Here is a 22,032-nt window from a genome sequence, read left to right on the forward strand (position 1 = left end):
GGAACACAATGTTTTTGCAAATATGCAAATATCTCACATCTGCAGCTTTAATGTACGTCATAAATTATTCATAATGTTGCTCAATCTGACACATCTACGGCTATGAGAAAACTGCACCCAGATATATTCTGCATGTGTGCGTGTGAGAAAAGGTGAGCATTAACATTTCTATCTGCGTGCAGACAATACAGTATATGTACTCAGAACATGCGTGAACAGTGTTAGATGTGTTGCACAGGAGTATAAATCTAATTTGAATCCCTTTAACTCGTGATTCTCAGGTTCCCACCAAGGACAACTTTCATCTCACTAAAAACGCACTTGTTCTACTGAAGCCTTGATATTGTCTAACCTTGAAAAACAACAGGAGATTTAAGTTCTCGTTGGGTTTCATTTTCCCAGTTTGCTTTTTACTGAAACAATGTACACAAGTGCATCAGAGAAAAACTACAAACACAGAAACTGGTCATTGCACTGGGACACCCCCCTCTTCTCATACTCATCTCCTCCATCCTTCTTTTGAAACAACTTGGTCACGATTTATTCTTGTTTTTCTCCGAGTAAATCCCTCATCCATCCATTCACAGTCAGAAAGTTTGATCAGTGTAGTTCTCATGCGCAGTGGAGTGTGACAGACGGTTCATCCCACTCGCGATGCCGATCATGTGGCAAATGTTAATTGAGGTCAAGCTCATCACAGACAAACCGTCTTGAGCGCTGCAACTATTTCAATCTAATTTATGAGTAACGTCTACACACATGACAAATTACTAGAGAGCAGCACACGTATTGTCTGTCAGAGGCAGAGGGAGAGAGAGAGAGAGAGAGAGAGAGAGAGAGAGAGAGAGAGAGAGAGAGTTGTTGTATACCTGGTAAAAATATTTACTGAGTGAATCTCGGGAGCAGGCAGTGAAAGTGGGGCACATCCCACTGGGTAGTCCATTTCGATTATGTTGTTTTCAAAGACGAAAAAGATGTGTTGACAGGGTTAAGATGGATCCAACGTCATGGTAACCAACTCTGGATTAATACTCCTCCAGGCAGCTTAAGCTTATTTACTTTGTACGTTAGTCATTCAACATCCGAGTTAGACATCCATTTGGACCAGCACGAGAACCGGCGGCGCCTCGGCCACTTTGGCCTTGCGATGCAGCAGATGAGTCAGGCTCCTGAAGGATGGCGTGGCGCGGAGGAGAAGCTCCTTGAGCCCTGCCCGGAACTCTTTGCGAATCAAGCAGTAGAGCACGGGGTTGAGGCAGCTGTTGGTGTGTGCCAAGCACACCGTCAGCGGGAAGGCGTAGGCCTGCACGTTGTAGAAGGCCTTGCTGAAGGGCACAAGGTCAAACTTTATGAGCACTCCCCACATCGTCAGCGCCTGATTGGGAAGCCAGCACAGAAAGAAGGACAGAACCACAATGACGATGGATTTGGTTACTTTGGAGCGACGCTGTTGCCGGCCCTGCTCCACCTCCGGGCCCCCAGCACCTGCGATGCGTCGGCTGAGGATGAAGCGCACCAGCAGCAGGTAGCAGACAGTGATTATGATCAAAGGGATGAGGAAGCCCAGCAGGACTTTTTGCAGCTGGTAGAGACCCAAAAGAAGCTGTGGATCCCAGCTGCCTGTTTCCGGGAAGCGAACCAGGCAGAGCTCCTCATCCGACACCTGGAAGCTGGTGGAGTAGATGGCATGAGGCAGAGTGGCCAGCAGAGAGACGGCCCAGATGCCAAGGCTCGTCCACTTTGCTCTAGTGGCCGCCGCCCGCCGGCTGTGCATCTTCAGCGCGGAGGAGATGGAGTAATAACGTGCCACGCTCATGGCTGTGAGGAAGTACACGCTGGCGTACATGTTCATGGTGGTGACGGAGCTGATGATTTTGCACATCACGGCTCCAAATGGCCAGCGGAAGTCCAGGGCCGTGTCCACCGCCCAGAAAGGTAGAGTCAGAACAAACTGGAGGTCTGTGACGGCCAGCCCCATCACAAAGCAGTTGATGGAGGATTGCTTCTGCCTGTAGCGCGAGTGCAGCAGATACAGAGCCAGCGAGTTGCCCACCAGCCCGAGTGCACAGACTATGGAGTAGACACAAGCGATCATCACGCGCACCACCAGACTGGAGCCGTCTCCTTGAAATTCCATGATGGATTCCCTGGTGAGGAGCTGCAGCCAGCAGTGCAGCGACAGGTTGCCGGTGGAGCCGCCGCTGCAGTTTGCGGAGTTGTCCTCCTGAAGTATCTGCTGCTCACATGGCTCCGGAGCCAGTGTTTGAACTCCAGTCTCATTCAGCTGCATGGCTGGACTCTCCTGATCTCATATCACCTTGGACATCAAAGTCGGACAGCGAAGGAGGAGAGAGGAAGATGTTTGTGACGAAGGCATTTTGAGCATTTCTCCTGTTGTATGTGTCAAGTTATCTTCTTCACTGTGCCACAGATGCTCTGCCACGATTATCCTCTTCTCCTTCTCTCTCTCCACGACTACTCCACGGATCTGCGCGCCACGTCCGTTTATAGTTTCCACGTGAACGCGCGGAGCTCAGTCGCGCGTCCGACGCTCATCACCCTCAGCAGCCAGATTATTGGACCAGAGCAAATTTCCACATCAAAGTCTCCCAGCACGTCCGTCAGGGGTGAATCTCAACGTGTTGTGACGTGACACCTTCCAGATAATCATGTTTGGGCTGTGCCGCTTTTAAAGGGGAGCTTTGGGGACGTGGAGACAATTGTGCGCGTAAAATATATGCAAAGATTTGGAGAGGACACCTGCATGCGCTGAATTCCGACTGTATTTGAACACACACAGTACTTCTTTTGATGTTTCCACGCACATCTGAGGAGGAAGTGATGGGGAAAGAAATATTGGAAGGTGTAAAGTATTTTTAAGATGACGTTAGTGAACTCTCTTAATGTGCAGATACTGCGCTTTTTTGAGTTCTGGATGATGAATCATTCTTTCCTTGTGTTGTGGATGTGCTTTTCACAAATCACCTGGTTACAACTTAGAGGAAGGAGGAAGGTCAGTGTCAGGTCTGCAACTGTTATATATTCACAAAAATAAAAGATAAAGATGTTATTTCCAGTACTCCAATTAATATTAATAATAGTAATGGATATTGCACTTTTTTTGAAACATTACAAATTGTCCTAAACATATGAAAAATAATGTTTGGTTGTAGTTTTAGCTTTGCATTTTGGGCAATAAAAGTTTTGTCTTCTGATCAAAAAAGCTTTTTTTTTTTTAAATAAATGCCTTTGTTTATAAATATAAAAATTAAAAGCAAAACTCACTACAGAATTGTATTTGTATATGTATTTTTTATTATTTCAAATGATGAAGTTGCTTAACGCACTCAGAAGAGTGAATATTCTTTTTAAAGAATGTCTAATCATAGAAGTATAAATAATGAAATCCTTTTGGAGTTCGTGGAACGTTAAGAAATCCCCCAAATACTGATTAAAAAAATGTTTTCTGGCTCATCATTGATTTACTTTGCATCATGCTGCAGAGTCACCCCAGGCAAAAATAAATAGTTTCTTCATGCACTGGTCTATTGTGAGATTTTTGTCTATTTTTCTTACATTATATGACTTCTTTCAGACCAGTGTAAAATAATATTTTACTACTTCATCTCTTTGTGTCTGAAGATTTCTCCAAAATTCACCAAAAGTTAGCATTAGATTATGCCTCATTTGCATATTTAACTATAAGATCTTCAAAAACTTGTAACACACAAAATCTTTGTATTAATGTTAGTAATCTACTGCACAAGTTTCATGGTAATATGTATTTTCTAAGGTTCCCCATATTAGCCAGTAATGTCTTGCATCATGTATGCCTACTGAATTTTATGATACATAGCTCAACGAGCATTGGACAGAGCAGCTATGGTCGAGTTAGCTATAGAGTGCATAAGGAGAGGAAGCAGCATTAGTGAGAGCAAATCAGTGAATCAGAGAAAGAAAACATTATTTTCTGATTGCTTCACCGCAGTTATATTCCAAAGGTTAAATAAAGACCAACACCTCCACACAGGGGCGCCGCTAGGGATTTTGGGCCCCATGAAAAGAATCTTTACAGGGCCCCCAACACAGCGGCAAAATTTTTGTTACCAGGACATGGAAAATAAAACATGTGTGATTATATGTTAGTTAATAACTTAGTGTCATTATTTTTTCTGTATTATAATTTCATCATCATTAGGGGCCCAGAGAGGCCCCTAGAATCCGTCTCCTTTACCCCCCCTTTTCGGCGCCCCTGCCTCCACACAACAGAGCACAGGCACATAAAAACACACAGTGATGTAACAACCCCATTTTGATCCATCAAATACGAACGCTTAGTATCTGACAGAGGTGAAGAGGGACTTGTAACCATGGATGGAATGCTTGTGCCTCGTGGGAGTATTCAAAGACCTGATTGGGATGCACTACTGGTCCACTCTTATGGGCTGGGGGTTACAACCCTACATGAGGCAAAGAGACCCTACAGACGGCATACAGACACCACCACACACACTTCTATTAGGTCATAAGTGATGTTTGAGAGGGATTCTTTTTGCATCATTCTATGCATAGTAATCTCAGCATATTATACCTTTAAAGGCTCTTTTCTCAAAAGTTTTTCTTTTTTTCCGAGTCAGAAATCTCCATTTTTATTTGCAAAACTTTCCAGTTTAATTCCTATTTATATTCTGAATTTTTTTTAAATCATTCATGGCCTGATTTATAAAACATCATATGCCTAAAAACATGGTGAAAATGGATTTCTAATGGCTGTTGACAGTATTTTCCGATTGGAGTGTTACACTCTGATATTCCAGCAAAATGAAACAAGACTTTTGAACCTGGCTTTTTTCAAACCGGATTGCAATAATATGTTTCCTTTATGAAGTGATGTGCTGCAAAATCACAGTTGTATATATGTGTGTACTATAACAAATATCACTGGTGTATTTACTTGTAACCTTGAGTTTTTTGGAGTCACTTCCCCGGTAAATTTTTGAGCAAATTAAAAAGACATGAGCGGATGAAAAAAATGTATCTGCACTTTTTTAATCCGTTGTGACATTTTAACAACCGCACTGACAGTATGCCTGGTTTAATGTTTTAAGTATTCAAATCTGTGATGTAGAATAAGTCTGAGCAGACTGCTTACTAAGCACCTCACATTTCACAGATTGAATACCAAACCAGCTTTCAGCAACTCCAAGTCATTTTGAAACTCGCAAGGACACCTCACATTGACGCTGTGATCTAAATGTGGATAAAGCCTTTAGTAGTTGTGATGGACTATCAGTAAATTAATTTTTTGTCCTCTTCTTTTGTGTTATTAAGTGTTTGCATTGTAACCCTAGTTATATTAGGCTCTAAAGGCTTTCTAAGTTACTTCTGCAGATTCTTCACATTGGAATATGAATGGACTGCTCTGGCCAATCAGAATGAACCCTTCATATCCCCTTACATGAACTTTATTGGGTTAGAGTTCTTAGACAAAACCACTGACAACTCCCATACCCTGCTTAATTGTCTGTTTAACCGTAAATGGGCCCATCATTTACTAAATGAACATCATGCTGTATTGAATAAGACTTGAAACTACAGATTGAGACCATAAACTGAAGTGAGAAGTAGGGTCATTTTCTCATAAACTTTTATTTACAATCTGACTTCTTCTTCTCTAACCAGAGTAGTCGTGCCCTGATAGAAATTAGAAAGAAGAAGTGTCAAGTGTAAAAGCACTTCAGAATTGGCTTCACTATTCAGACCCAGAAGATGCGTTCCGCAACGTTCCCCCTCAATTAGAAAGAAGAAGTGTCAAGTCTTGCAAATTTCCCCTGCGGGACTAATAAAGGATTATTTTATCTTAATATTTAAAAAAATGTTGTCCTCGTTGGTCACTTAGACACAAAAACATGGCAAACTAGGGGTCAGGTTAAAAAACACTGAATTTAAAGTGAGCAAAGCCTGATGATTGCACCCAGCAACATGATACAACGTTGCAGCATCAAGTCACGCAAAAATGTGGGCTCCAACTTTAGCAAAGATCTGGGTCCAGCAAGAATCATTGGGAGGCGCTGTCTAATCTGGGACAGACCAAATAATCTCTATTTATGAAGATAGAAAACTACAGAGGGCAACAGCCTAAATTCTCCTAAAATGTGCCTGAAATGCGGACAAGGAGAAAGGAGAAAATAAAAATGTCTTACAAGTAGAATAATATTAATGTTTATTTATATAGCACTTTTCAAAAACACACCAAGTGCAATTAAACAAGGATAGGAAGCAGAAAGGATAAATAAATAAAGTAAAGATCAGGGCGCTGTGTAGACCCTTATGCTACTGTACTGATATCTTCTGTTGTTGTGATGATTTACATGGAGTCATTGAGGCTACTAACGAATGGAAAGAAGCATTCTGTAGTCTGGATCCTAAAAAAAACATCTGTGGTGTCTTTGAAACGGGTCTAACTGATGTTTAAAGGATCTGTTGCTGTGGTACGACCGGGCTTATGAGGGACAGTGTCACATCTGAAGAGAAGACAAAATCCACGGGTAACTGTCTGAGCTCTTTTGTCACTCTTTTATTTGCTGAAGGGAAGAGAAGGCTGTCTGGATTGATCATGAAAATTTGAGTGGGAAAACTGAATCATCTGTATGACTCAACCATTTCTATGTACTGAACAATGTCTTACCGACCCAAAACCCTTCAAAATCGAATCATTAAAACAATAAGATGGATATATTTTTGATGTTTATTTTGCCCTGACTGCTGACTGTGTGCTTGAATGAGTGAGAAGTTTTTCTTCTCCCAGCAGGGGGACGGAGATAATGCCAACAGCATACCGACATGTTTTTTGGTTTGGCTTCCAGTTCACAGAGTCGGCCTCAGGCTCACAGTCTGGATCACCTTGAGAACGATTAGTATTCCAGGGTGGAAGAAAAACTATTTCAGATTGTCATGTGCTAATATTTTGTGTTTGGAACTCTGTGGATGAAACTCAGACATCAACATAAGACCAGACACCTCATCAATTCAGAGTACTTTATGAGACAATTTATGCTTTTTTAAACTCCTTTGTTTCTGACCTTTGATCAGAATATGTAAGATTTTGCCAACATTTAAAATTCCATTAAATAATTCAAAAGATTAACATAGATTGGTATAATTCTGCTGCCATTACATCTCTCTGTGGAGATTGCACGGACATTTGTACTTTCAGCATTTGTAAACCCTGACATGAGTCATCTCTGGAGCTTTCTGATGTTCAGTTTTAGTGCCAAGTGGAGCCATCGGCCGTGACACGGTGCCAGGTTAATGGAACTTTCCTCTGTTTGCACTGTGCAAGTTTGTGTGTTGACTCACGCTGCACCGCCACCCACTACAACCTCCATCCAAATGCACCTTTATGATGCCATGATGTCTAAGATGAGCCTCAGTCTGTTTAGTTTGTAATGATTTATTTTCCCACAGGAAAGCTAAAGTGCTCTATCTGGGTGATCTGCTGAACAGATAATCTCTAAATGGGCAATAATTATCAAAAAAAAAGGCCCAAAGAAATTGATGTCTTGGGTATTGCCATAAATTAACATGTACCTTTCTAAATTGAAGAACAAGAAGATTACAGCTAGAAGTAGAAATAAACTCTCAGGAACAAAACTTTCTGCAGGACACTCATTTGTTTATTTCAGCAACCATTAAAAGTATACTTCTTAACAGGGGAGAGCTATAAATAGTGTGTTTTAAATTACCTCTTTAATTTTAAGAGTGCACCAATTATATATAACATTTAAATTGCCAAATATCTCATCATAAGGTGACTGGATCCAAAGCTGATTTAAAATGCTCCCCATTCACAGCGAGGTGTCTGCTCTGCTACATCTTTACAGTACTCGTCCTGCCTACACCTCTGACATGGTGATTAGAGGCAAAAGTAATTGAAGTGACTTCCAGGCATCTTCAGACCGTCTGTGCCTTCAGAATTTATTTAGATATCTCACTCCAAGCCGGTGTGTTTTTTAAGGATTCAATCCGTGCCTTGGTAAAAATGTGCTGTCAGGTGTAATTTTGATCATTTTCCAGAAAATACTGGTGCAACAACTTTCTGTGGAGACATTCTCCAGAAATGAAACAACGCTGATGGGATTTCTGGCACGATTGCTTTTGAGAAAGTGTTTTAATCTTTGCTAATGACTTGTATTTGGTTTATCCTTGGATGCTCATTCTTACTGAAAGCTTATTTGTCATACTGTCAAGTTAAAACTGAAAGCCTGCCTCACCAAGGCCAGTCTATTTACACGGCTTACAAATATGCAGCTTATGTAAACATTCAATCGAGAGAGAAATTGGCACTGTAGGTTGTACTGTTTGCAGCGTACCAACTTAGTTTTCGTCCTACGCAACACAACACCTGTGTTTTGTATGAATAGAATAGAATACATACAATTTTGTCATTCTATTTATACATTGCCAGTTTTGACTAGTGTTGTATTACATTACATTACATTACATGTATTGGAAGAAGCCAAAGGCAAATCGCCATGGTTCTGAACAGTAACTGTAACATGATCTAAATTGAATTGGCTTATCTGTATTCTATGCTTGGAATCTCCACGTATGGCTTCTGAAATCCCGATATTTTATTCATATTTTAATACAATTTCTATATTGTAGTCACTACCACAAACTAAAGGTAACCACAGTATGACTCATCTCCGTATCTGTGTAGAGCTCGGCAAATGTCTGATGTCTGCATGTTTCATCAACTCATGCAAGAACTCTGTCTGCTTCACAAACTACTGTAGTCACTCATGTTGGGCATGTTGCAAATTTCCCCGCTGCGGGACTAATAAAGGATTATCTTATCTTATCTTATGTTGAGTCACACAACCTTACTTTAAACTGTTAACAATATGTATTAATATAATTTATGATAGGCACACTTGCTAAGATGAAGTTCATGTTGCCAACTTGTTTCTGGGTAAAAAGTAAATTTAATTCAGAGACCTTCATAATAAGATTATTAATATATGCCAGGGCAATGTCACTGATAATTTCCTGTGCTGATGTATGCCTTTGTTTGAGTGTCAGGGAGGTTGTCAACGTCAGCTTACAGGGTAAATTAAAGATGGAAATGAGTGGCATTATGAGACTGCAGAAAATGGGTTGCAGTTAGAGGTGCAATGTGTAAGATCTGGCAAAAAATTCACATTAAAAGCTACAAAAAAATGAGGTAACGTTATCCACAGAATGTAAAGAGGTGATAGTGTTATGTCAAAGATATTTATGTATTGTGTTGCAGATATATCTAGTGAAATGAGCCTCCAGAGGGGATTGTGAGTCACTGTAGCGTTGTCACACTTCAAAAAGGCACAGAAAACCCAAGAGCACAACTCTGGAGGCAGTTGAAAATTAAAGAGTCTTTACTGAAGACCAAATACAAGGATTTACAAATCAAGGCAGGGAAACAAAGAACAAAGAGGTCAGGCTGAGCCAGAATCCAAGGTTCACAGGCAGGGTAAAAGAACAAGCAGATCAGGAAAGCTTTCTGGTAGAATGAAATGCTGGAAAGTTATGACACATGGCACAAAGACAATCTGGCAAAGAGCTAGTGGAAGTGGGCTGGTAGATATACAATGGAGCTGATGAGTGAATGGGGAACAGGTGAGTGGGGAGGAGCAGCAGGTGACGATAATCTACTAGTGGAGGAGCAGGCAGGGGGGAGGGACCGGCTCTGAAATGACAGCGAATTATGTATAACATCAAAACTGAATAAAATAATCAGATTGAAATACAAAATCATGACAAGCGTCCAGTGTGTCTTCAGTCCAACAGGAGAGGACTAGGAAGTGGAGCTGCACCAAGATCTCTGTGTGGGTTTGATAGTTTGCTTATTGGATTCAATTCAAAATGGCAGAAACGAGAAAAAAACTTGTATTTCAAATTTGTCCTCCCAGCTCCCCAGCTCGAATTCAGCCAATGCAAACCCCCAGAAACAGAAGGTTTTCTGATCCTGGACTGCCAGATCAGAAAACCTTCTGTTGCAGCTGCTGCAAAGGTTAGCTCGTCAGCTCGCTGTGATGACGCTGGGGTTTGTGCTGGTTGAATTCAAGTTGCTAGTTTGTAGACTGTAAATTTGGATTTTTATGGAACCATTAGTAGACGTGAAATGCTAACCGTTATTTCTTTGGAGCATGTGACCACCAGGCATTACACATTGCACCTTTAATACTAGCTCTACAGTAATACTACAACCCACAAAGGTTAATCTTATTCATTAACAATGAGTAAGATTAACCTTTTGTAGTCACCTATAAAAGTGATTCTGATTTTAATTTGTCAACAAAATGACCTAAACTGAAAGTGTCCTATTTTATGACATTTCATACACTCCATATATTGCTTGATGTTCAAGATTAAATTACGTACTGAATGGTACAGTTTTGGGGATAGACAACAAGTATATGAAAACATTATGCTACTTTTAAAACAAATTTTAAACTGCAGCTTAGTCTTATGAGCCTGACATCGATTTATTAAATCAGTGCTGTAGCAGAAAAGCACATCGCACCATGTCTAAAAAAACAAAACAAGAAAAGTGTTTAGTTGTGTGCTTTAATTCCCTCTTACTTCTTTTGAAGTTGGAAAAAACAATTTGTTAATAAGAAAATTTGGAGGTGCTCAGGAATCCTCCACCAAACAAGTAACACACAAGGTGTTTCTGTGTCAGCTTTGCCTTGAGAGAGAAAGACTATTTCGTAGATTAAAAAAGAAGATGTGGGTTCTTTCTGATAGACGGTCTTCCTGTCTTTCATTATTCCCTTATGGCTCTCAAACTCAGTTGGAGCCGAGACTTCCCGGCTCCCAATGGATTTGGCTAATCAGAAAGATGGGTTGAAGTGCTGATTGGAGACGCTAATGGTCAATCACTCTGATTAGAGATAAAATAAAGAAGACAGAGTAAAGTAAAAGAAGAAGGGGGACAGATGGAGGTCAGAGATGGAGAGACGGAGAGTAAACCAGCCCACACATCATCAGTTCTTACTGTCACAAAGCATATTGTGTGTTTATATATAACGATGACTGAGATTTGAATTGATTAAGGTATTGTTTCCTTTAAATTAGTAGTTTTACAGAACAAGCAATCCTAATCCTGTCCTCTGCAGACAGTTGATACCTATTAGTATGCCAATCAAATACAGCGCTGTCAGCTATTAATAAACTGAACGGTGACAATTATTCGGATTCCCAGTGATTGGAGCCATGAAACCCTCTGGCCACATAGAATAATACTTCATTAATCACACATAAAACAAAAAGAAAAAAGAGGATACAATGTGCAGGGTAATGAATATTGGTGGGATCAGATTTTTATGTTCTATTAAACCACAAAAGTTAAACTGCTCGCAGCTAAAAATCAACAGCTTTGACTTAGACTTGAGTAAACTCAAAGCCAATGCTTGCAAGGAACATACAGTTGCTTTCATTTGTACATATTTGTAGACAGTTTGAACCCCTGCATGTTGTTCTGCTGGTCTGTCGAGTGGTAAGCAAATTTGGCAAGACCTAAACATCACAACAACGATGGATGAGTTGCAATGAAATGTGGTACAAGTAGTTATGATACCCTTTTATTAGTTTACTAAGCACTAAATTGACATTTTAATCACTTGGGTATTATTGTCATTTTGGTGTAAAGTATTTTTACTGTTGGCTCAACATTTCCTCTCCATAAAGTGAGAATTAGTGGCAACATTCTCTAGTTATGAAATGTGAAGTAAATGCAGAAGATGCTTAGACCTGCATTCTCTCTTATGACCATTAGGGGGCGACTCCTCTGGTTCCCCAAAAAAAGTCAGATTGTATAGAAGTCTATATGTCTAACTTGATTTATTACCTCAGAAAACATTGTAAACAGAGTGTATGGGCTCAATCTCGAGTTTCAAGTCTTCTTCAAACAGCATGTTGTTCATTTAGTACATTATGGTCCCATTTAGAGCAGAATAGACCATAGAGCAGGGTATGCTTTAGTGCGGGGCTACCTTGTGATTGACAGGTTGCTACCACGTTGAGTTGTCTGTGTTTTCGTTATAGAACTTTATTTCCCAAGGCTCCTTATTGACAAATAATGTCTTTACTGTTTTTGTCAAAACAGCTTTGAGTTTTTATGTATCATCTTTAATCCTTCAGTAATAAGCCAACTTCACAAGAATAAGTTTTATGTGCCTCACAGGAATGTAATTATAAATCCACCTGTCAGGGATGTTGCAATATCTATATCCTGTCCTCCAGTTTTAGGATTATTCTTGTTTTTTCATTGTTCTGTTTGGTCAAAAAGTGACTACTCGGTTTCTACCGTGGCTCAATAAATCACAGAATTGAATCTCCGGTCCTCTTTTGAAGTCCAGCGGACCACAAAAATGCCAACCTGAACATGTCAGACCTTTAGAATTAAAATCTTTAAACGCATAAAAACACTTTCAGGTCTGCCCTGACAAGCCAGACACTGTGATTGCTGTGGACACAAGTCACAGCCTGTCTTCAACAAATAAATAGATCAACATGTCAATAGTTGGGTAAGAAGTCAGAGTCATGAGATAAGAGGTAATTTGTCCCACCTTTGGCCCAGTTTTCTGCTGTCTCCCTCTTTGTCTGCATTGACATCAAACCTACTGTACTCGATATTTGAGTGCTTGTCTAGACTTTGGATTGTATCTTTTCAGACACTGTCAGGGGAACTATTGCACTGTGCGCCTTGTGTTGCTTTCTATTCTTTAAATCTCTAAAATTGAACAGATAAATAGAAAATCAACAGTACTTTGAGCCCACTGGTCTTGTTTTGACGTTTTTTATTTGGGGCAGTTTTTATCCAGGAATTAATCCAAACAGTCCCAATCAATTCTTCAATGTAAACATGCTTTAAAAAAAATCCTTCTACATTAAAAAAAATTATCCATTGAGATCAAAACCGCACACGTCACACAGCTCTATTTGCCCAGCTTTTTTTTTCCGGACTCAAACACTAATGCCCACTGGCATTTTATCAAAGACAGGAGGCAAGGAATACGCAGTTCATCTTCACAGGCAATTTCAGTGTAAGATTAAAAATCCTTATACTGATATAAAAACAGTATCACAAACAAGGAAAAGACATACAGACTGAATATATACGATATTAAAGGCAAAAAAGGATTGATTTAAACCTGATCTCCCTGTCTGTGTAAACAGCAGCCCCAGATAATTCCCTGCTCTGCTATTAGGAGTAGGACGATTTAGGGAATTCATGTATCAAACATTTATTCATTCCTTTTACATGTCGTCTGCATGTGGTCGCAGCCTGGCAGAGCGGTGGGGATCCAAGGTCAAAGAAGATATGTGACCAGTAATTGGGTCCACATGGAAATGACCCATCCTTTCTTGCTGACTGCTGTTTACAGCCATGTGCTCCTCGCTGGACTGGTCTGGGTTCACTCCCAGCTTTCCCATCATGGTGGTAATATCTTCAAATCCCCGGTCTCCTGGGAGATGCCGGTGCTGAGGCTCCGATTCATCCTCAGCGGAGAACGGGGATTCGATGACATTCAGCACACGGGAAGCCTCTAGGTTCTGCAGGGACCGTGACTGGACTGTGTGAGAATAAGACGAAGAGAGAAATAAGAACAAGTTCAAGCCTCCGTCGACATGCAGCTGCTTATTATTACCACGTTTTCCATGCTGGCCCCGTCGTGAGTACATCAAATTCTAACCTAAAGACAATAAAGTGTGACCAAGCCTTAAAACACTTCAGCTGAAAAAGTAAATATGTATTTTTACAAGATATGAGTTATAATAACAATACAATATAAACAACAAAAAGAAAGAAAGAAAAAATGAGATGTGTTGTTGATTAATTTGGGTCCTAATCTTGACATTTGGTATTTTAATTATACATATTGTGTTGTAAATATTCATAGCAATTGCCCAATACTGATTGAAGCCCGGCTATTTCAATTGAAAAACCTCTTATAAAACCAACGTCTCCTGACTATGCAGAGTGTGGAGAGAGGAGTATTAGTGAAGAGTAGTTGTTGCCCTTTCAATTAGCCTCTAAAACGCTTATGCTAATCGCTAGCATATACATTTCCCAGTCTTGCAACTCAAATTGACAAATGTTAATAAAAGTTCATACTGTATTTTGACACTATAACAGAACCTTTATCGCACTTACTTAACCATGATCCTAACAATAGTCAGCATGCCAGTGATTATCATTAGCGCTAGTGATTAGCATAAGCTAATTGTTAGGGTAATGGCTATCATGAACATGAGTTAATACAGTAAATTCCTGCTAACTGTTAAAGTAACAAAGACCAAGCCCAGCAGTTCATGTGGTGCTATTTATGTTCTGTAACTAGCATTAAATCAGCAAGGAGCAAGCTAGCTAGCTAACTAGCCAGGCCCTAATTGATTAAATTGAACACAATCTTCATAGTGTAGTGTTGCTGTTTTGAGATTATCATCAGTCATCTGTTTAATCAGTCATTAATATTGATTCCTAGATTTTGTAATGTGCTGAAGTTTCAAGTCCACGGAAGAGAGGGGAAAGGATTGTGCTGGGATTGTAATGCTACACTGTTTATGGTCTACCCCATGGCGACCCTACCAGAGCCAAATACAGCGTCTCTATGTCACTCCTCCGCCATCCAAATATGGTAACTTCTGTTCAATGGTTGCAAAAAAGATGCCTACGGCTCTAATCCAAGATGGTGACAGCCAATTCGCCAAACTCGAGGCTTAAAATGGGCAGTCTATAAACCAATGGGTGACGTCACTATTACTTCATCCAATTCTTACATACAGTTTATATTCTAGAGGCATTTTTAAAGACTGTAAAAACTGGTAACATAGCATTAAGCACTCGGGGAAAGTGCAGCATTAATTTCTTTTTCAAAGCTGTCAAATAGTTTATGGGAACAAATTAACCTCTGTGCTCTGAAAATCTGACTTTGCCTCATAATTCGAAAATTGACAGTTTGGAGGGTTTGTGCCAATAAATCTAATGATAAAGTAATAATGAAGGGCAATTCATCAGAAGCTATTGACAGAGCAATAGCTTCATAACCGGTATGATAATACACGGCCTTGGTGAATTGGCTCTTAAGTTTGAAGTCAAAAGCAAATCCTCAGACAGGCAGAGCAGCCTGTGAGGCTGTCATGGAGGGGTGCTGGATTAGTTGGCAGGTGGGCGAACAAAGTTATTTGTCGCTGAAGGTTACTCACTTCTGACAGGACTGAAGTCTCCTTGGCTGACCTTTGTGTCAGAGAAAGGCTTGAGGTTGGGGAATAGGATCAGTGAGAAGGAGAGCAGCAGCACCTAAGAATGTGGTAACAAGAGTAAGAGAAAAAGGAGAGTTACATAAAGTACGACACTGAAAGAAAGGTAGTGCTTGAAAATCTGTTGGTTCTACACCGTTGAACTTTTCTTATTGCAAGGTGTTTGTAAATTCCCTCTGTGAATACGCTTCTTATGTCATGCTCAGAGGAACCGGTAATCATTTTTTTCTTGCTGTGATTTTCTTGCAAAGCAAAGAGCTCTGTGAATAGAAAGTGAGACTCATTCATATTTATAGTTTGAAAGTTACATTTTTTTAAATTCTTCTATAGTCGTGTTGCCTCAGGTCTTGCACTTTATTCCATTGGAGTGATCAAAGGCAATGAATGGCTTCTGTTCAGACAGGGAGAAAGGGGACTGGACCCCTTTTTATGTCCTTTGTGTATTTTGTCCTCTGTGCACATATCTAGATCAGCCTTTCTGGACGGTTAATCCAGCTATAATGGTTGTTGCTTTTTTGCTTGCTATGACGAGAATTAAAAAAAAGAACAGTGAGTCATTTGGATTGTCGGGGTGCGTTTATAAAGAGGATGTCCGTACCAGTACACATGTCCCAGCCTGGGCCGGCTTGTTAGAGGTATTCATGACCATGGCCTGCAGCCTGCGTAGCTGCTCCATTATTGACCTGCGGAGAGGATTGGAAAAGGAAATAAAAAGAAAAAAAGAGGCACATGGTTTAATGGGGGTTTGATGTCATAATGTCATGAAATGGAAAGAGATATTTAAAAAATCTCTCACATGTTGCATTTCTGCAGCTGGGACACCTTCCTCTGCAGCTCGTGGTTGTGTGCGTTGCAGGCAGCCATCCTATAGGAGATGGTAAGGACAAGGTGAAAACCCTCTCAGACAAAGGAATAATATCAATATCTCACTTGGTTTGATACTCCAAAAAAGAAACAATGCCTCAAACTTTTCCATTAAAGCTCCATTGGGCAATATACAGTATATATTATACAGCCAATGGAAGGCAAATTATTCAGGAGACGTTTTAAAATTACCTCTCTCATTCAGGAAGTGATTTATTTAGTGGATTTCACACACTTAAGTCCAATATTTAGACATAACCTTCACTATTCTCTATTGGTACATACTTTACAGTACCATGGGTCTTATATAAAATTCCCACTTGTTCAGCAACAGAGTTAAAAACTCACATATCAATGATCACATTACAATCAAATGATACCATTTTGATGACTAATTAGATTTCATAGCTGAAGCAAGATCGTTTCTCTGCAAGCTAATGTTTTAGGAAATATTTTCAACATTTTTGTCTGTAAGGGCCAACCTTTGGGTTGACGACAGATAAGCCTCTGGGGTTGAGGGGCTATAATTCCGATTACCAACTTGAGATGCCAGAGTGCAAGACTGGAGTTGGAGTTGAGAGACGACGTTCCCGGACGGATGTTTCACAAGTTGCCACTTTACAAGCTAATCTTAAACCAATAAAAACTGGATCATCGTCAGACTATAACCGGTGGTTTCCCAGATTACATTTTTGATACTGCGTTCCGCCCCTTTTATGCTCAACACGTACTGTTTACCTGCATGCAACCACAGATTGGTCAATACTACTTGCACAACAAAATGGAAAACCAGAACGCTTCCAATGTTGACTCGTTCCCTACGGAAATTAGTGACAGCCCAAACTACAGAGAGAAGTCAAATATGGGGAGGGAGGTTAACGCGTATGAATAAGGCCAAAATCAAACCAGGGAGTCATGGTTACATGGAACTTCTGGCACATCAGGATACCACAAAGTGACTTTCATAATGAGAATGGAGGCCTTAAGAGTGTGCTTTAAAAAATGTTATTAGCATATTGAATATGATTTTCTAAAATCTAAAACAATCATCATTTCTCTTGTGACTCACCTGCTCTCCAGCCCATCGATATACTCCTTCTTCTTCTTCCTGCTCTCCTGAGCGGACTGCTTATTGCGAATCTTTCTGCGTATTTTCTTCAGAATCCTTTCTTCGTACTAAATTGGCAGGAGAATGAACATTTTCATTTGGAGCCCCAACAAGATAAACTCTGGGAGCTGAAATTGTTTTTTTTAATTGTTTGAAGTATTGCTTGCGGTTTACCTTTGTGAGGGGTAGTTGGCTGGGTAGAGACACCCCCTCCTTCGCCAACAGCTTCTTCTCATCTTCATTGAGAATCAGCTCTTGAATGGACTGTTGGGATGGGTGTGGGGCCTGGCAGTGAAATGTGAATACTAATATTAAATGTGATTACATTTTCTGTCTGCCTACACATCTCTTCCTCCTTCAACCATCTCTCTCTCTCTCTCTCTCTCTCTCTCTTCCTCTCTTTCTCCCTAGAGCCTCACAGGACGTAGTTAAATGAGTGCAGACTATCAGGCCACCTTCATCACACCCATTTCATGGCTACCTCAAAGCAATTACAGTATGAGAAAGTTGCATTCTGCCACTCTCTCCTTCATCTTATTAAACTGCGCTGCCGAGATGGGATCAATACCTGGAGTGGGCTGAAATCCACACCTCTGCACACCCTCGAGTTTCAGATGTAAAAACAATTCATTCAGCCTTTGGTGATCTTGTGTTTTCATTTGATAACATCACCGTTTAGGGAATATTTTCTTTGGGGATAAAATGTGACAAATATTTATTTAATATGGTGCAGCGGTTCAGTGGATAGCGCTGTCGTCTCCCAGCTAGAAGGTTCTGGGTGAATGTTTTCTAAGATAATTAATGAAGCTTCATTATACCTTCTCTTTAGTATTCTATTCACACCCAGGCAGCAATCTTCAGGGTCTGTAAAGTGAAGCAATTTAGGAAGTGCCTTAAACTTGTATTCTTTCTAATGGCCAGCATGGGGACGACTCCTCTGGTTGCAAAATGAAGTCAGTTTGTTTAGAAGTCAATTAGAAAATGACCCTACTTCTCACTTGATTTATTACCTCAATTAACCTTGTAAACATGAGACTTTGGTCTCAATTCCTATTTCCAAGTCTTCTTCAATATAGAATGATGCTATTTAGTAAAGTATGGTCCCATTTAGAGTCAAATAAACGATAAAGCATGGTATGCTTAAGGGCGTGGCTACCTTATCATCAACAGGTTGTCCGGTTTAGGTGTTGTCCTTGTTTTTGATATAGAAATTTAAGCCATTTACAGTGTGTTTTGAAATTCATTGAAGTTAATAAAAGAAAGAATTGGTACAGCCAAAATGCTGAACTCAAGGCTTCAAAACAGCATACCATCAAACCAATGAGTGAAGTCATGGTGACTATATTCATTTCTTATATGCAGACTTTGATCCGCACTTTAAAAAGGTCATATCTCAAAAATCTGGAAGGAAGAATGTAGTAGTTAAGAAAAATATAAAACGTCTGCATATTCCTCCTCTCTGTGCCAGCAAACATAACCCGAGTGCTGCTGTGAAGGGCTTGCATGCACAGCAAACCTTCCTGTACATAAAAGTTTAAAAATAGGAAATGCATTTGCAATTCCAAAGACCTAACCCCTTAGTGAGGCCATAGCTTCAGCAAGTGTTTTCAAGGAATACAAATACACACACAAACACACACTGGCTCACAGAAAAAGTTAACAACAGGTCCTGTGGTTGAGTCAGGCAGCCAAAGAAAGAAACCAAATACTGATAAAACACGATCTCTCTCCCTCCTACTCCCTACCGACAGACTCCACCACAGCTAGGACACACTTACGGGCTCTGGTGTTCCAGACAGTAGCAGATCCTTGACAGTTAGCGGGAAGCCAGAGGACAACTGTGGCCGATGTACATCAGAAGGATATTGTGTAATCCTCGTCCTGCCTATTGGGAATCCGGCCTCCCAGCAATCTGCACTCACACAGACACAAGGATACATATAAAGCATTGTCATTGTTTGGATTCTGGGGTAAACGCAAATACCAATTACTCAGTTTGGCTCCGAGCATGTGTGCTTTTCAACACTAACATCAGTGTCTTTGATCGTTTCAATTCTCTTGTACACAGTGACAAATAATGTGTGTGATCTTACTTTATCTTCAGTGAACAAGAGATCCAAGATTCATATGAAAACATGTGACTGAAATGTCACATTCACAATTAGTATTGATCATTCTCTGCTCGCAACCACAGGAAACACAATTTTATATAATGTATTCAGAATAAAATGACGATGTTAGTCGATTAAGGGGAGACACCAAAGGTGGGTTAAAAAATGTAACTAATAGATATCAACATGAATGAAAAGTATTTTTGTATTACAAGTTATCTTAAATTATATTTAATTATAGGCTTTTTAATATGTGCTTATTTGCATAAATTTCCATAGCAAAAATCTGAACACTGAATAAAGCCAGTTTCTAAAGTCTTTTAGAAGACATTTTAGAGTAATGGGTCTTTAATTAAGGGATTTTGAATATCTCTTTGCACCACTCAATAATCTGTCAACGGTATGTGTAATTGCTACTAAAGTTGAGTATGAAGAAAGAGTTTTTTAGATAGCTTCCTTTAGAGATGTGTATTGTAAATGTTATACATTTGGCAAGATACTAAAGGTAAAAAATAGCTAATAGATATTACCATGGAACTTCCGCAGTTGATTACTTATATTAAGACAATTTATTTTAGTATTACAATTATTCTGAAATGTTATGTGTTAATAAGCAAATGAGGCATTATCTAATGCTAACTTTTGGTGAATTTAGGAGAAATCTACAGAAGCAAATAGGCAAAGTTGTAAAGTGTTGTTGGGTTTTGGACAGTTTGGCAGAAAAAAAAAACAAGACATTTTAGGACATCTCTGTGATTCTAAACTATAACTAGATTAAACACGCAAACAACATGTAGATTTATCAATAATGAACATTATCAATAGTAACACCCTTAAATGTTATAATGTGTCCATTTCTTGTGGATAAATGTGACTTACTGAGGTCAGTGGAGACTCTGGCTTCGAGGCCTGCCTTGGTTTGTGGCCTCGCACCGAAATACTGCGTGTCCTCGGGGGGGCTCTCGGGACGCGGAGGGCTGTCCATCTGGTCTGAGGGAGGGTCCTCACTGATTCCACTGTCACTGGGAGAAGAAGGCCAGGGAGGCGAGCCAGCCACAGAATCACTTCCACTCAGGAGGGCGTTGAGGAACTCATTGTCTGCCTGTTCAGCCGGCTGCAACATCTGCTGGTTGAAAAACCCTAAAGTGCTATCATTAGTCTGTCTATGGGAGATGACAACACAGCGACAGTCTTTTAAAAACACTGACCCACAGAGTGTGTCAAAGGAGAAACTAAAGCAAACAGCATTTTGAAGCATGTATGAGTGACATTATAGATCCCACAGTCTCACGCACAGTTGGGTCATGGACTGGCCAGGTGTGATGGTTGCCATGGCGTCCTGCTTCCTCGTTGCGGAGGATTCCATCGTTTTGATCAAACAGCCAGTCGAGCAGCTCAATGCCATCACAATCCTGAAATGAGATCATGACATTTAGTGACAACGTAAAGCGCCATGTGTCTCATGTTTTTAGAAGCAAAGACGACAGCGACATAGAGGTTTCATATAACTTCCACAGCTGGGGACTGCTTTTTTTTTTAGTGCCAACCATTTACCACGATCAACCCTGAACACAGTGTACTGTAAAATAGGTTGCTCCAATCTGCCTAGATATCTCTCAGTGTCTGTGAATATTTTACTGTGATAGTAAAATATGCTCTTTCACCGGGGGATCATACTCAATGAACGCCACTTCCGTAAAAGGATTTTAACCCAAACCACAATCTTATCCTAAACCTTACCAAATAGTTTTGTTGCCTACACCTAACCAAGTATTTCACAATCTTTTCCTAAACCTAACCAAGTGGTTTGTTGCCAAAACTCAACTTAATTGTTTCCTCTATGACGGAAGTTTATTTTGAAATGATGTTTAACGAATATTGACACTTGTTGCTGGATTTTCGTAAGACAATAAAGAGTGACTTTTTTCTTAAGATATCATACGAACCGCTGTATGAGGATACATTGGCTGACAAATGCAATATATATATATAGTATTTGGTTATTTACCTGATCTTGGTATTGCTCCATAGTTCCCTTGCTTCAGTGGTAACCCACAAAAGCCCCAGAGACAACAAAGATTAAACCAAAATAGTAGATTTGTCCCCACTCCTAAAGAGCTTCTACTGTATCTCTCGGCTCTTCTTCTCGGGTCCAAAGTTTAAACTCCAACCCAACACACCCAGCCAACTAGCTTGCTTTGTCCCCATTGGCTTACGGGGAGATATTATCTGATTGGTAGCCAAGAGTACACAACTGAGGAACTTCACAAGTTGGTCTATTTGGAGACACAGGACATGAAGTCTCTACTTAGATGTAAAACCACAGGGGGGGTCAAAGTCTGTTGTTTATTTCCTCCTTATTTTTTTTGATAGCTTATTGACAGAGGGATAGCTCTGACCTTTGGCATATATTCATAACACAATGGTAATACATTGGTCACGGTATAGAAAACAAAAGCCAGTCCACTTTTAAAAGAATAATATTATAGAATAAGGCATTTCTGCTGAAGAGCACAGTTTATTAGATTGCACACTTCAAATCAAATCATATTGGATATATATTTTTATTTTTTTAAATGTAATTGTTTGGTATAGTAAATGAATGAATGATAACACAATTTGCATATTAGTGTGTAAAGGCAG

At 40.0% G+C, this 22,032-nt stretch overlaps 2 protein-coding genes across 2 annotated transcripts; both read right to left on the reverse strand.

Moving 5' to 3' along the window:
- Nucleotides 1–1,087: 1,087 nt before the first annotated feature.
- Nucleotides 1,088–2,290, reverse strand: rxfp3.2b (relaxin family peptide receptor 3.2b). Its single transcript, XM_054603413.1, has one exon. The coding sequence runs from the start codon at nucleotides 2,288–2,290 to the stop codon at nucleotides 1,088–1,090; it is 1,203 nt and encodes a 400-aa protein (XP_054459388.1).
- A 10,535-nt stretch (nucleotides 2,291–12,825) lies between these two features.
- Nucleotides 12,826–21,556, reverse strand: creb3l3a (cAMP responsive element binding protein 3-like 3a). Its single transcript, XM_054603481.1, has 10 exons — nucleotides 21,398–21,556; nucleotides 20,685–20,801; nucleotides 20,269–20,512; nucleotides 19,057–19,190; nucleotides 17,453–17,563; nucleotides 17,240–17,346; nucleotides 16,103–16,171; nucleotides 15,905–15,989; nucleotides 15,253–15,346; nucleotides 12,826–13,619 (listed from the first exon to the last, which is right to left on the reverse strand). Exons 1-10 carry the CDS (start codon nucleotides 21,416–21,418, stop codon nucleotides 13,303–13,305), a joined length of 1,299 nt encoding a protein of 432 aa, XP_054459456.1. The 5' UTR covers nucleotides 21,419–21,556; the 3' UTR covers nucleotides 12,826–13,302.
- Between the last annotated feature and the right edge of the window lie 476 nt (nucleotides 21,557–22,032).

The sequence above is a fragment of the Anoplopoma fimbria genome, chromosome 8, assembly GCF_027596085.1.
Source record: "Anoplopoma fimbria isolate UVic2021 breed Golden Eagle Sablefish chromosome 8, Afim_UVic_2022, whole genome shotgun sequence".
In the NCBI taxonomy this organism is placed as follows: Eukaryota; Metazoa; Chordata; class Actinopteri; order Perciformes; family Anoplopomatidae; genus Anoplopoma; species Anoplopoma fimbria.

Excerpts from the sequence above, each read along its gene's own strand:
- rxfp3.2b (XM_054603413.1), bottom strand. The coding sequence starts at position 2,290 with ATGCAGCTGAATGAGACTGGAGTTCAAACACTGGCTCCGGAGCCATGT.
- creb3l3a (XM_054603481.1), bottom strand. The coding sequence starts at position 21,418 with ATGGAGCAATACCAAGATCAG. Across the intron at positions 15,990-16,102 it reads CAGCTGCAGAAATGCAACAT|GTCAATAATGGAGCAGCTAC; the intron begins GTGAGAGATTTT and ends TCCTCTCCGCAG. Across the intron at positions 15,347-15,904 it reads AGGCTGGGACATGTGTACTG|GTGCTGCTGCTCTCCTTCTC; the intron begins GTACGGACATCC and ends CCACATTCTTAG.